We start from the raw sequence: 12547 nt of genomic DNA on the forward strand, positions 1-12547 counted from the left end.
GAAGGGATGGGATTTGTTATTGTTGAGAGGCAAACCTGAATTCGCTTTTCTTCTTCCTCTCATTTTCTGCCTCTTTTCCTCCCCATTTTTCCTCACTGTTGTGCTTCCCGCCTCCCTCCTCCGCTCTGATCCAGGATATGCATGGCAGCAGGAGCTTTTTGAAGCGAGACCGCAGCGGTTAAAGTCTCTTTGAATGTGCCGCAGCCCTCCCTCCCGACGTCCTCCCGCCTGCAGTGGCTCAGACTGAGCCGTGCGGGGGCACAGGGCCAGACTCTAGCTGCCCGGGCCCCCAGTGACGCTGCTTCAGATGTGGGAGACGGCTCTTTCCAACTACCCCCCCCCCCCCCCATCCTCCCACACTCCCCTGTGCTCCCCTAGTCTCACCCACGCATGCTTGAGGTTTTGGGCTGGTGACTCCCCAGCCCCATTCCCCCTCTTTTGACCACAACCAAACCTCACCCTTCCCTACTATGGAAAAAAGACCTTACCTCTCCTTTTTCTTCTGCTTAAGTCTTACCAGGGTTCCTTGAACCCCACAAAATTCTCTGGTGGGATCTTCTTTTTGACTGACAGATAGAATTCAAGAGCCAAACATCTGGGAGCTGAAGAAAGTGCTGACGATGCTCACATTTCAAACTCTTTCAAGGGGATTTAAATGAAGAAAAAAAGGCGTTTCTGTCTGATTTCTCCCTTTCGTCTCTAAAGGCGGGACTGCTGTGACCTACCGACTGCAGGTGCCTTTGAGAAGGAGTCACCAAATGTGGGCTGTTGTACCGTAATTATTCTCCAGAACGACTCATTCCTATCAGTGACAAAATGCATAATTATATAAGTCTCAATGGAGTATAAGTTACACTTTTGGGAGAAAATTATTTAACAAAATACAGGAGCAAAAATTGACATTTCACCTTGAAAGGTAAATCCTAATAATGGAATAGAAGATGATTATTAGCTTCATGAAACATAGAAAGAATCTAGTATATTAGCATCTAGTATATATGAACAATTATTCAGTTAACCGTGGCATAAAGAACATGCTAACACGTCAACAACACTAATATATCACTTCATATAATATATACACTGAAACACACACTTGCAGCGCCCTCTAGCGGTTGTTGTTATTAAAAACAAAAATTAAAATCACATATAAGTCGCACCCCCGGCCAAACTATTCAAAAACAAAAATGCAGTGCCCATGAACACCAGGCTTAACTGTTCTGCTCAGCAATGCTGATAATTTAGTTGTTGGATAGAACTCAGCACAAGTGGGGTTTTTTTGTTTGCACCACAGTTTTTCTGCTGTGGTTGGTTCTGCAGTAATGAAGTAAACTTGTCCTTGGGCACTGCAGAGATTTAACTATGTAAACCCCTTCAGCATTAAAGCTACTTATTGTCTGTAAATGCTCCATGAAACAAGGTTTACATGTAGAAACCTTTTTTCAAATAGGCTGATTCAAATAGTCAAGAACCTAAAAATGGCAAATGGGGAAGCTTCATTCATCTCACTGATTGTTCACCAAGCTTTAGAAGGAGTTTGTATCTCACAGCTCAGATGGAGCGGTGTAGTTATAGTTCATTTATTTAGGTAACTATTCAGTCTTATACAATTTATTGATGTTTTCCTTTAATGACACATTGCTTTTCCCACTTTTCCTCCCTTTTTGCATTATTTGTCTCCAGCACCCCCACCTCACCCTCAGCAGGAAAGTCAGGAGTGTGCTGCACACACCTCCACTTATTTTTAGACATTTGTTGGCAGCGTTGTTTTTTTCTTCTTCTTCTTTTTCGTGGCTCAAAAAGAGCGAGGAAAAAATAAAGGGGGGCTGAGAGTGGGGCATGAGGGGAGCGGAGGAGGTGGATGGTGTTGCCAGGATGAAGGTTAGAGGGGCTGTAAGGCGTGCGGGGGCCTCAGCTGCGAGCGCTTTGATTCTGGCCCGGGAGGTGAAAGCAGCGATTGAGACGCGAGAGGCTGTGCCAGTTATCTTAACCTCCCACACTTCAAAAGCTGGGTGAGAGCTTGCTCGACTCCTTCCTCCCTCCCTCCCTCCCTCCGTCACATAGAGGAGTTGTGGGGGGAATGAGGAGAGTAGACTGAACCTTTGCTCACCACTCTGAACAGAGGAGTGTTTCATTTCCTCCAAAGAGGGAAGAAGAAAAAAAAAAGGAATCCCGCCAGCATTCCTGAGCTCTAATGTAGAAGGAGACCATGGAGGGGAAGGCGGGAGGTGAGCAGGAGTGAGGGGTCAAGTTGCTTCTGAATCCCAGTGTTTGTGTCGGCAGGACCTTGTGAAGCTCTGGCCTTCTGCCCCGTACAACCATCGCCACATAGGCACACAGCCCCGCTGTTTCGGCCCAACGTTCTTTTTTTTTTTTTTTTGCACACAAACACACTCCAGCTCACACCCGCCCGCAGCCCCCTCAGGTCTCTTCCCCAGGCAGGAAGGCCGGGGCTTTTCATGTCTGCGGTGGGGGAAGGAAAAAAAAAAGCTCCCCAGGAAACTGGGTGCAGGGCCGGGCGTGCAGGCCGAATTTGAGATCCTGGGATGAAAAGACGGAGGGCGGCGGGGGTAAATAAAAGCGACAGGAGGGTGGGGGGGGTCTCTCTCTTGTCGGAGTGCGGCGCTCCTTTCGGTTTCTTCTTCATGGAGCCAGAGGGCGGCCTTCCCCAGGCAAGGTGGCCTTTGTCCCGCTCCCTTTTATCCACATGTGGTAAAGCATTCAGGGCGGTGTGTTAAGACTTCTAAATGCTTCTAAATGAGAGACTCAGCTGACTTCTCTCCCACAAAAACACACTTCACTTCATCTCAAGAGAGAAGCAATCTAATATAGTCTGGGTTTTTTTTCCGTTCTCACAAAAAGATTCAGCTTTTTAGTTGCAGGAGGCATCTAGCCACCTCTGTCTCTGCCTCTCCACTTTGATCACAGATTCTTTTTGATGCTGCTCGGGTCTAAAATAACTCTCCTTGGCTTGTCAATAACTGAAGCTAACTCTGTTATGGTCGTTCATGCCCATATCACGGGAGGGAAAAGAACTACGTTCCTGTGAGGAACCTGGAAGAGCTTCAAGGATGCCCTGGGAGAAAAGCTTCCAGCTTTGTGTTGACCTGCATCATAGCCATGGCTGCTTGTGGAGCCGCGTCACAGAACGCAACACCAGGCTGAGTCAGTGAGCTGAGCCTCTAATGGGTTGAAAGAAAGGTCAAGTGGGCTTCATTTGTGACATTCATCTTAGTTTAAGGGCTACACAGCATTATTAGTTTGAAAATAGGAAAACGAGTTGGAAGTGTTTGGCCAATCACACGGCAGCAGCTTTTGGCCTTTGGGCATGCAGAACACTACCGTACATACATACACTACCAAACCCAAGTCCCCCATTGGTTTAATGCATGTTCAATGGCTGCACATTTTGTACGTAGAAACTTGTATAGCTACGTGGGAACATGAGTTTTGAACGTCTGAAATACACTTATATGAAGTCTGAAATACACACGTATGCGTGTCTGCATAGACTTATGTAGACATAGACATTGTCTGCATAGACAATGTTTATGTTGACTTACACCATGGTCCGAGTGAAAACTCGATTCTGATTGGCTGCTGGGTGTGCGTTAAAAAGTGATATACAACAGGATAACTGCACAGTGAAAAAAAAAGTTCCGGTCACCTAGCTTAAATATTTTGTATCACTGTGCCGGCTTCTTTAAAACAACTTTTTGCTTCATCATTTGGACAAAAACAAGCGGTAAGAGGTGAACTTTCTCTCTGAACTGATGCTTTATTCAACCCATCGGAAAGATCAGTATTTATATCGCCGAATCTTGACTGCAGCGGTGGTGCGGCGCAACGCGGACTATTTGTCACGTGGTGCGGCGCGACGTAACAAATAGTCTGCTTTTTGTGAGAAAAGTGATTCAAATCGAAAAAAAAACAAGAATTAAGGACTAAAAACTGGTTAATATTTATTTCTTTTGTAAGTGACCATGGTATAAGCGGGTTAATGGCCTTCAAAGTATGCATTATCCCTTTTCAACGCACGTCGCGGAAGTAACCTGAATACTTGCAGCCTCCGCTTCGTGTCGGACGGTTCAGGCTTCCACGGTGTGCGTTAAAAAATGATAACGCACACTTCGTTGGCCATTAACCCTTACATACTCTATGTCTATGCAACGCACGTTCAAGTGCGTTGCTGTGGGCAACGCACTTGAACGTGCGTTGCTGTGGGCTGTGTGAACGTAGCTTCAGAGCAGTGATAGAGGTGATTAGGCCAACTTTGAACAGATATCTGAGATAGACGATCCGGTTTGAGAGTTTTTTGAAACTCTTTGACTTGAATTTCCACACCCAACGCTTCATTAAACGCCCTACTGATGTGGGGGGTTATTGAAGGATGGTCAGACTAGTTTGTCGTGCCAGAATGCCAGAACAACCAACAAAATACTTCTAACATCCATTTCACAGCAGGGTCCGCCTGTGACTGCTCATGTCTGAGGCTGAAGCTGATGATCTGGTTCATCAGAAGTCTTCCTTTTTTCAACGCATCACAAAGTATGGATCCACGCAGCTTTAAGTAATTCTTTGTTTCCTTGCTGCTACTTAGTTGGGTCCACTCGCATACATCCAGAGGAACACCTTCTCATCTTAAGACCAAGTCCTTGACATTTCCAATCCTGATTTGTGGATGGAGCGCTCAGGCTGCTGGCACTTCTCCCGTCTAGGCCTTTCTTGAGTGCAGCCCACAGATCTCTCAGCACACATTCAGGTGCTCAAAGCCGCACAAAGAATTTCCTTTTCTCGTTTGCCCCCATCGCCCACCTGCAGCTCCGACTTAAACCAGGAAGCTGGGTGAGGGTGAGAGGAAGAAAAGGGTTGCAGCGCTGCCAGCTGGGTCAGGGCAACCCCCATGTTAGAACACATCAAAGCTGGACCGGCCAACATCCTGTCAGTGACCCTTAACCTCTCTGTGGAGCTCCAAAATGCTTTCATTCTATCATCTGTTGAGCTGTAAAGCAATGAGTGATTGAATGGATGCCTTTGAGTTTTCCGTTTGAATTCAGTCCGGCGGTTTTTAACCTGTTAGGATCTTGTCTTTGCAGGAGGAAAGCGGAACGGTTTCTCCACATGCAAAGCAAAGGCAGCAGCTACGGGCCCTCTGCTAGAGATGGAGGCCTGCTAGATCCCACAAAGACCCCCTTCAAATCTCCAGAATGAAGCCTCCGGTCCTCAGAGGAACCCCTCGAAACCCCCACCCTCTAGCACACCCACACCCACCACCACCATCTGTCAAATGTCTCTGTCCCCATCCGGAAAAGGCGCTGCTGCAGACACTGAACTGAACGAGACAATCATGAATTTGTAGAAGCAGCGCCGTGTTTCCTTTCAATGTCAGCTTCACGGCTACCCGAGGCACTGCACTGAAAAAAACAGCAGCAATTGTGATGTGCGCACAACTCGCACCCCCAACTCACTCCCCACACCTGTCACTAAGTTATTCTAAGTTATTCGACACCTTTTTCCTTTTGTATAGTTTACTAGGCTGATATTCACTCCCCCAGCACCCTCCCCACCTTCTCTCACTGGATTTAGAAGACCATTTGGGGGTCCCCCCCCTCACCCACCGACCAAACACCTCTTTTTTTTCAGACTGCACTAAGGAAGATGGAGGAATTACTTCTTATCTGCTGACCAAGTTGGTGCAAAAAAAAAACATCATCTTAGACTGATTATCATTTCCTTCTTTTGAATGCTTTTATTTTGTATCCTTGTTTCAATTTCTTGGTGTATATTTTAGTGACTTCCTTTTTTTTAAATGTTTTTTTTATATAGTGGTATATATGAAAATAAGCTTTGAACACAGGAAAGCCATTTTTTCTTGTTGTAATGTCTTGCAGAAATTGAAACTTAAGGCTTCTTTTGATAACTATTTGTAACAAATAGTGACCTCGAGTCTTGCTCAGATTTAAATAATTCTTCAGTATGTGTACTTTTTCAAACTGTCGGGACACGTCAACTTTCTTGGTATTTTTGCAGGCTACATTAGGACAAAGGCAGGAGCCACAGCTCCAGAAGCCTATATTTTATTGTTCTAATCTAAAACATGATGCAGATATATATATTTACCCCAGCACTTGACAGTCTTTCTTTTACTGCGATGGACCTTTGTCTTCTCTCTCTGGTAGCTAATAGTGTGGTCTTTAGCTATGTTGTTTATTCCATGCAAACATCTCTGTAATATTTTGCGTTGAACACTCTATTTTAGTATTACTTGATGATTTCCTTTTTTTCTATTAATATTATTATTATTTTTTGGGTCACTGTCATCTTGGTTTGGCATTTTGCTTCCCAAGTGGTCATATTTGAATGTTTTCAACATGCTTTGTTTTGTTCTGTTTTTTTAAAGAAAAATAAAAAGGCACCTTTGGCTCACAGGATTGCTTTGTGTGGTGGAAAAGGCCAGAGCTAAATGTGCCACATTTTACAGTCTGTGTGTCTTTGTTGAGTTTTGTTTTGTTTTTTTGATTCTTGCGTTTATGAAAACCTTCAAAATGTTTAAACTTATCCCCACAAGGCTTAACGTTTGACCTTTTTTTTTTAAATTCATCCCTGTGCATTGAAAAAAGATCAGATTTGTGTTTTTTTTCTTGCTCAGAAAATGAACATTCTTTCACATAGTGACTGCACGTTGGAAGTGTGATGATTAAAGAGCTGAGATCAAAAGAACATTCTATTTATAGACAGTCTGAAGCACAGTCTGGTGAAACAGCACCACCTTGTGTTTGGAGATCAGAAGGCAGTGGAAGAGCTCATGTTAAAATCTGAATATAGAGGATGGTAAAAAATACATATAGAAAGGTTCTATTGGCTTTTAGCTCTGATTTGATCAAAAATGAGAACACATGAACACTGTTAGTCAAACTCTGTAAAGGGAAAGTACAGAAGTAAACTTTACATGCATTAAGGGAAAATCAGAAAAAGAACGAGACAATGAGGTTGATGTTTACTCTGTTAACCCTTGTGCTATCTTAGACGACCCCCACCCTTTAACCCTTGTGCTACCTTAGATGACCCCACCCTTACATTGGCGTGTTCTCCCTACCATGACAAAGGTGGATAAAGGTGGAAAGATTTCATGTAATCCATGGACACCAGTGAAGATCACAAATCATTGAAGAAAAAAGGTTCAGAGCACTGTCTAGTGGGTCTAGATGACCAAACTCCCAATCTTAAAGTGCCTAGGATAGCACAAGGGTTAATGACCATTTAATAATACACTAAACCAGTAACTTTGATTATCCCCCCCCCCCAGTCCCATTTTACTATAGCGAAAGAAAACAGCCTCATCCCACTCTTATTTTGAAAAACTGGGGAAAGTAGGTTATACTTTATAGTACTTTAAGTGTTTGCGAATGCAGCTCTTCCTGTAACAAAATTCATTTATATTCCACCTTTATGTTTAATTGAACTTTAAAAAAATGTCTGTATTTTCAAAATTTGTAGTTCAGATCCAGAAGAGAAGAGCTGAGACTGTGCAGATGCAGACTAAAATGTGATTTCATCCATTTCTGTCTATCTGTGTTTATAGAGCACATTACAACTGAGAGATCAAAGACAGAAATAGTTGAAATGTAAAAATCTATCTATCCATTTATCTATCTGTCCATGAAAATTGAAAGAACAGGCCGTCCAGGTTAAATTTGAGTTTTATAATTTTAATAGGCTACTAGGTTAGAAATAGAAACGGTCCCTTTACATGTGATTTTCAGATTGCTTCAATTTTCTAGAAGAGCTCTTTCAGTAGCTTCTACTGAAATTAGAATGAGTGTCCAGGTTTGGGTGAAAAAGTGCAGAAACTCAGGCAGAGCCAACGAGAATTCTTCCAAAAACAATCTTTTTGAAACGAATCTTCAAAGAAACAAGCAGGTAGAAAAGTAAGAAAATATATTGGGAAAATAAGACACTGATCCCCAGTGTTTTGGAAGACAATTACATTTTAATATTTTTTTTTTAATGATCAAGTTTCTTCTTTTTTTTCGCATTTATTTTGTTTGTCTTTTATGCAAAAAAAAAAAAAAAAACAGTCGTACATGTGCTTTAAATCATGGCGTGTGTGAGTTCAGCCTCTTAACCCTTGTGCTATCCTAGGGACTTTAACATTGGGTGTTGGGTCATCTAGACCCACTAGACAGAGCTCTGAACCTTTTTTCTTCAATGATTTGTGATCTTCACTGGTGTCCATGGATTACATGAAATCTTTCCACCTTTATCCACCTTTGTCATGGTAGGGAGAACACGTCAATGTAAGGGTGGGGTCATCTAAGATAGCACAAGGGTTAAAAAATCAAATCAAATTCAGCAGTTTTACTGATTGTTTCAGTTTGGAGTGTTTGTCTCCACAAAATCATCTGATAATGCAAACATGAGCACTTTCTTAATCATCAAGGAACAAAAACAGCATTATTTTTCCACATTAGTTTTATTCAGACATGAACATGTCAGTGAGAGAACCAAACAGAAACCCCAGGCACTTCTTAGTGTGAATCTCCTAACAGTCTTTTGACTCTAAAGATCTCTGCTTGTTCTCACAGAGAGAACCGCTCAGCCTCGTCACATCACTTGTACTTGTAGAACCCTTCTCCTGTCTTTTTGCCGTATTTGCCCTCAGCCACCAGCTTGTTGAGTAACTCACTGGAGGCGAAGAGGGGGTTGTGGGGATCCTTTGCACTCCAACCTGGAAGCCAAAGAGGTGGGAAGTACTTTCAACTAAAACCAGACTCTTTTCATCACCACAAAAACCTGCCTTCAGTACTCACCATCTATGATGAACTTCACTGTATCCAGGCCTACGTAGTCACAGAGCTCAAAGGGGCCCATGGGGTAACCGGCACCCAGTTTCATGGCAATATCAATGTCCTCTTTGGATCCGTGACCTACAGGGGGGGGGGGGGGGGGGGGCAGCTCAAAATGTACAAATAATTTACATTTATAGAAGAAAAAACACTAGATCCGAACGCACCTCTCTCATGCAACCGGAGAGCCTCCATCATGTAAGGGACTAACAGACGGTTCACGATGAATCCGGGTGTATCCTGAAGAAGAGAAACGGTGTTAGCTCTAGATCTTTACATGGAAGAGCCTCAAAATGTCTTTAAATGGAATAATTTTCCCACATTCGTCTCCAGTTTTTGCTTCAGGCTATCCAGAAACAGCACAATGTGCCGAATTCAGAAAAAAATGATCATCTATTGAAATGCTTTGTTTTTGACGCTGCTGCTCTACTTTTATTTAATATACTTATTACAGAGGAATCACCAACAACAGGAGGAAATATTCACTGAACCACCAGAGGGCCAAATCCAAAAAAAGCAAGGCATCAGCTTTTCCTTTAGAGCCATTAAGCTACACACTTCATAAAAAAGGAAAAACTTTGATCGGTTAAAAAAGAAGCATGTAGACAAACTGAAGAGAGAAAAAAGAAAAAGATCTGAGTGACACAAAGGTCATGTTTAAATAAAGATAAATAAGGTGCATGCCCAGAAACATCATTTTATTTGGGCATATTTATAATTCTCAATGACTGCAGGACTGAACTTCTAGATTTTTCCTCCAGTTTCAAACAGTCAGAAAGACTCAGATTTATAGGGGGGGGGGGACAAAAATAAATCAGCTTTTATATTCTGATGATTAGGAAGGAGGTGTTGACATTAAACAAAATCTAGCTGTTATTGAGCATAGCTGTAGCACAAACTCCTGGAAAGAACTGATGCTGCAAACAAACTTCAGAATTGTTGGACTAGACTTCACATTGACTGGATCCAGCCTGATCCCATCACAAAACATGTAACATGTTTTGCTTCTTCTGGGTTGCATCGTTCCTGAATGTGCGTCTCGCACAGCAGCAGCTCACCTTGCACGACACCGGCGTTTTTCCAAGCGCCTTGCTGAAGTTCAGGAGGGAATCAAACGTCTCTTGGCTGGTGGTTGACGTTCCAACAACCTGACAGGGACCAACACGTGAATGCTTCTTTAATCTCAAAGAAAACAAATAAAAAGCCAACAGGAACGGAGCCCACCTCCACCAGCTTCATCATGGGGACGGGGTTAAAAAAGTGAAGGCCGCCAAATCTGTCCAGCCTGCTGGTGGAGCTGGCGATGTCGGTGATCGGGAGGGAGGAGGTGTTGCTGGCAAAGATGGTGTTCCTACAGGAAGTACAGTAATGGCACACCGGAAATGGTACGGTTTGATAAATTCTTTTGTTTGAATTAGCCATAGCTTAAAACTTCCAGTTTCTAAAAGTTGCTTTATTATTCAGTCTGGGATGCTTGGCCTACTGACAGCCACATTATGACACTACCACCACCCATTTTGGTCAACAGTACCCTGAAAAGCAATGTCTAGGTCTTACTTTTATCATTTATTTCATGATGACATTTGGCCTCTTGTATGATCTATTATGCTGTAAATGAGCAATGAGGTCATCTTTCAGATTTCTCTCAATGTAAATGTAAAACAAATCAAATTTTAAGTTAGACAATTTTGGTGTTGTGCATTATTATACTTTTAACTATACGTAGGAGTTCAAAAATGTTAAAGAGACTCGTCCAGATGTTGATTAAACAGGTCTGCCTCTGGTGGGGATGAGACAATGCAACTGATTAGACACACAGAGAGCCGGGAGGCAGAGCTTACGCTGGTGCCAGCTTATCCAGGTGACCGAAAAGGTCCTGCTTGACTTTTAGATTTTCCACTATAGCTTCCAACAGGAGATCTGCAGCCTGAACCGAAGCTCCAGCGTCTGTAGAGATGGACACGTTCTGCAGGACGTTCTGGATGAATTCCTCGCCTGCCTGGGGGGGAAAAAGCAGACGTACTTCAGTTACCCTGCGACACACTTAGTGCTGCTGATAATCTGGCGGTGTTTCACCTCTGGCTTGTCTGCAAACTTCTTCTTCACGACTCTTTTGAGACTTCCTTCGATCCCCTTTCTCGACTTCTTCAGGATGTCTTCCGAAGTGTCCACCAGAGTCACAGTGTGGCCGGTTGAAGCGGCGACCTTTAACACAGAAACCACTTAGGATCTTCCAAAAACCAGTCAGACGATCTTCATAGACAGTTTCTTAGATTGTTTTTAAAGGCGTATTGGTGACTCAAGGAACTGAAATAAAACATATCCTAACACTGAACCAGAAACAAAGAAAAAACAACTTCATTTCAGTTCCTGATGTAGAGGCTGACTGAAATAACCTCTTTGAATAAATTGAACGTAATGACGTAACAACAGTGAGCTTGACCTTTGTCCCAGTGACCTAGGTAGTGTCCCAGGTACATATATTAAGGATTCATCCAATTCTACGTGCACTATACTTAATTTCTATAAGAAACCTTTGACAAAAGTGGTATTTTAATAATTATTTTGACTCGTTAACGGTCTGCAAAGTGCAAATTCGGAAAATTGGTCAACATCCGAATGTATGCACGGAGTTCCACATTTTTAGGTGTATAAAACAAAGTTTATTTGGCACATTTTAAATATTTTTATGAAAGTCTTAAATGTGCTAAACACAACCACGGGTCCAACCAACCAGCAGCCCACTCAAGCCCTGGAGACGTCTCCAAAATGTCCACCATAACGATAAAACTCACTTGAGCAATCCCGGCCCCCATCTGTCCCCCTCCGATAATCGTAACATTTTTAATGACGCCGTTCTTGATAATCGAGGAAGAGAAACCTCTTCTGATCTGATGAGTGAAGAAAGCCATGTTTCCCTCGGACCAAGAAGGACGCGGACAGCGATGACGTCATCACGCAAATTAATTGAGCCTCCTTCTCCTCGCTGCTTTTTTTGGGATACAATGCTGCCACCTACTGGTCTGGTGCAGAATTTGACCGTGAGGAAATTTATCATTAAAATACATTTAGACGTTTCTGCTTTTACTGATTAAAACAAAGCCATTGTTATATTATTAGTGTATGAAAATTGATCAATTGGTGGCCCTCAAAAGACAAACAGGAAAAAACAGCTTATTTTTAATTTTTACGTGCATTCCGTACGAAAGTGTTTGACATTTTTTGTTTGCATAAAGCTTTAACGCTTAGCCACATTAAAAAAACAATGATTTCACAAACCCACAAATCAAAAATTGATTTAAATGTATGGGACAATAATTTTACAAAAACATATAGCATTTTATCTAAAAAATATAACAAGTGATTTATTTTCTTTTATTTTTTTAAATCACATTTTTGCACTTGCTAAATTGTATTCCTATTTACTTAATACACATATAAAATGAAGAATATCCTGTCACTCTTCTGGGGTTCCCTAATTATCATGAAATCATTTTCTAGTACTGTGCAGCAGAACATTGATTTATTCAAACATTCAGACAAAGAGATACAATCGAGGATAGTATTTAGGCAAGTTCAGAAACTGCTTCTCAATTTGAGGAAAATGTAATTTTTTCATGACACCCCCCCTCCCAAAAAAAAACAATTCCCTCCAAAATAAAACTAACATTCTAAAAGGAAACTTTTAGCCTTTGCCTTGT

General features: G+C 42.3%; 2 protein-coding genes across 9 annotated transcripts in view; one reads left to right on the forward strand and one right to left on the reverse strand.

Annotated features, from left to right (window-relative positions):
- The window catches only part of LOC144981223 (lymphoid enhancer-binding factor 1-like), a 39966-nt gene extending 33483 nt beyond the window's left edge, over nucleotides 1–6483 (forward strand). For all 8 annotated transcript variants that reach the window (XM_078952249.1, XM_078952217.1, XM_078952259.1 and 5 more), the window contains one exon: nucleotides 5097–6483. Coding sequence is in view for 4 of the 8 variants with exons in the window: in XM_078952217.1 (XP_078808343.1) it covers nucleotides 5097–5176 (80 nt within the window). In the remaining 4 variants the exon portion in view is untranslated. The remainder of the gene's footprint in view (nucleotides 1–5096) is intronic.
- A 1971-nt stretch (nucleotides 6484–8454) lies between these two features.
- LOC101166688 (hydroxyacyl-coenzyme A dehydrogenase, mitochondrial) lies at nucleotides 8455–11811 on the reverse strand. Its single transcript, XM_004065897.5, has 8 exons — nucleotides 11642–11811; nucleotides 10923–11051; nucleotides 10688–10845; nucleotides 10071–10197; nucleotides 9905–9994; nucleotides 9014–9086; nucleotides 8811–8927; nucleotides 8455–8728 (listed from the first exon to the last, which is right to left on the reverse strand). Exons 1-8 carry the CDS (start codon nucleotides 11756–11758, stop codon nucleotides 8610–8612), a joined length of 930 nt encoding a protein of 309 aa, XP_004065945.1. The 5' UTR covers nucleotides 11759–11811; the 3' UTR covers nucleotides 8455–8609.
- Between the last annotated feature and the right edge of the window lie 736 nt (nucleotides 11812–12547).

The sequence above is a fragment of the Oryzias latipes genome, chromosome 1 (genome assembly GCF_053564925.1).
Source record: "Oryzias latipes strain Hd-rR chromosome 1, Olatipes_Hd-rR_3.1".
NCBI lineage: Eukaryota > Metazoa > Chordata > Actinopteri > Beloniformes > Adrianichthyidae > Oryzias > Oryzias latipes.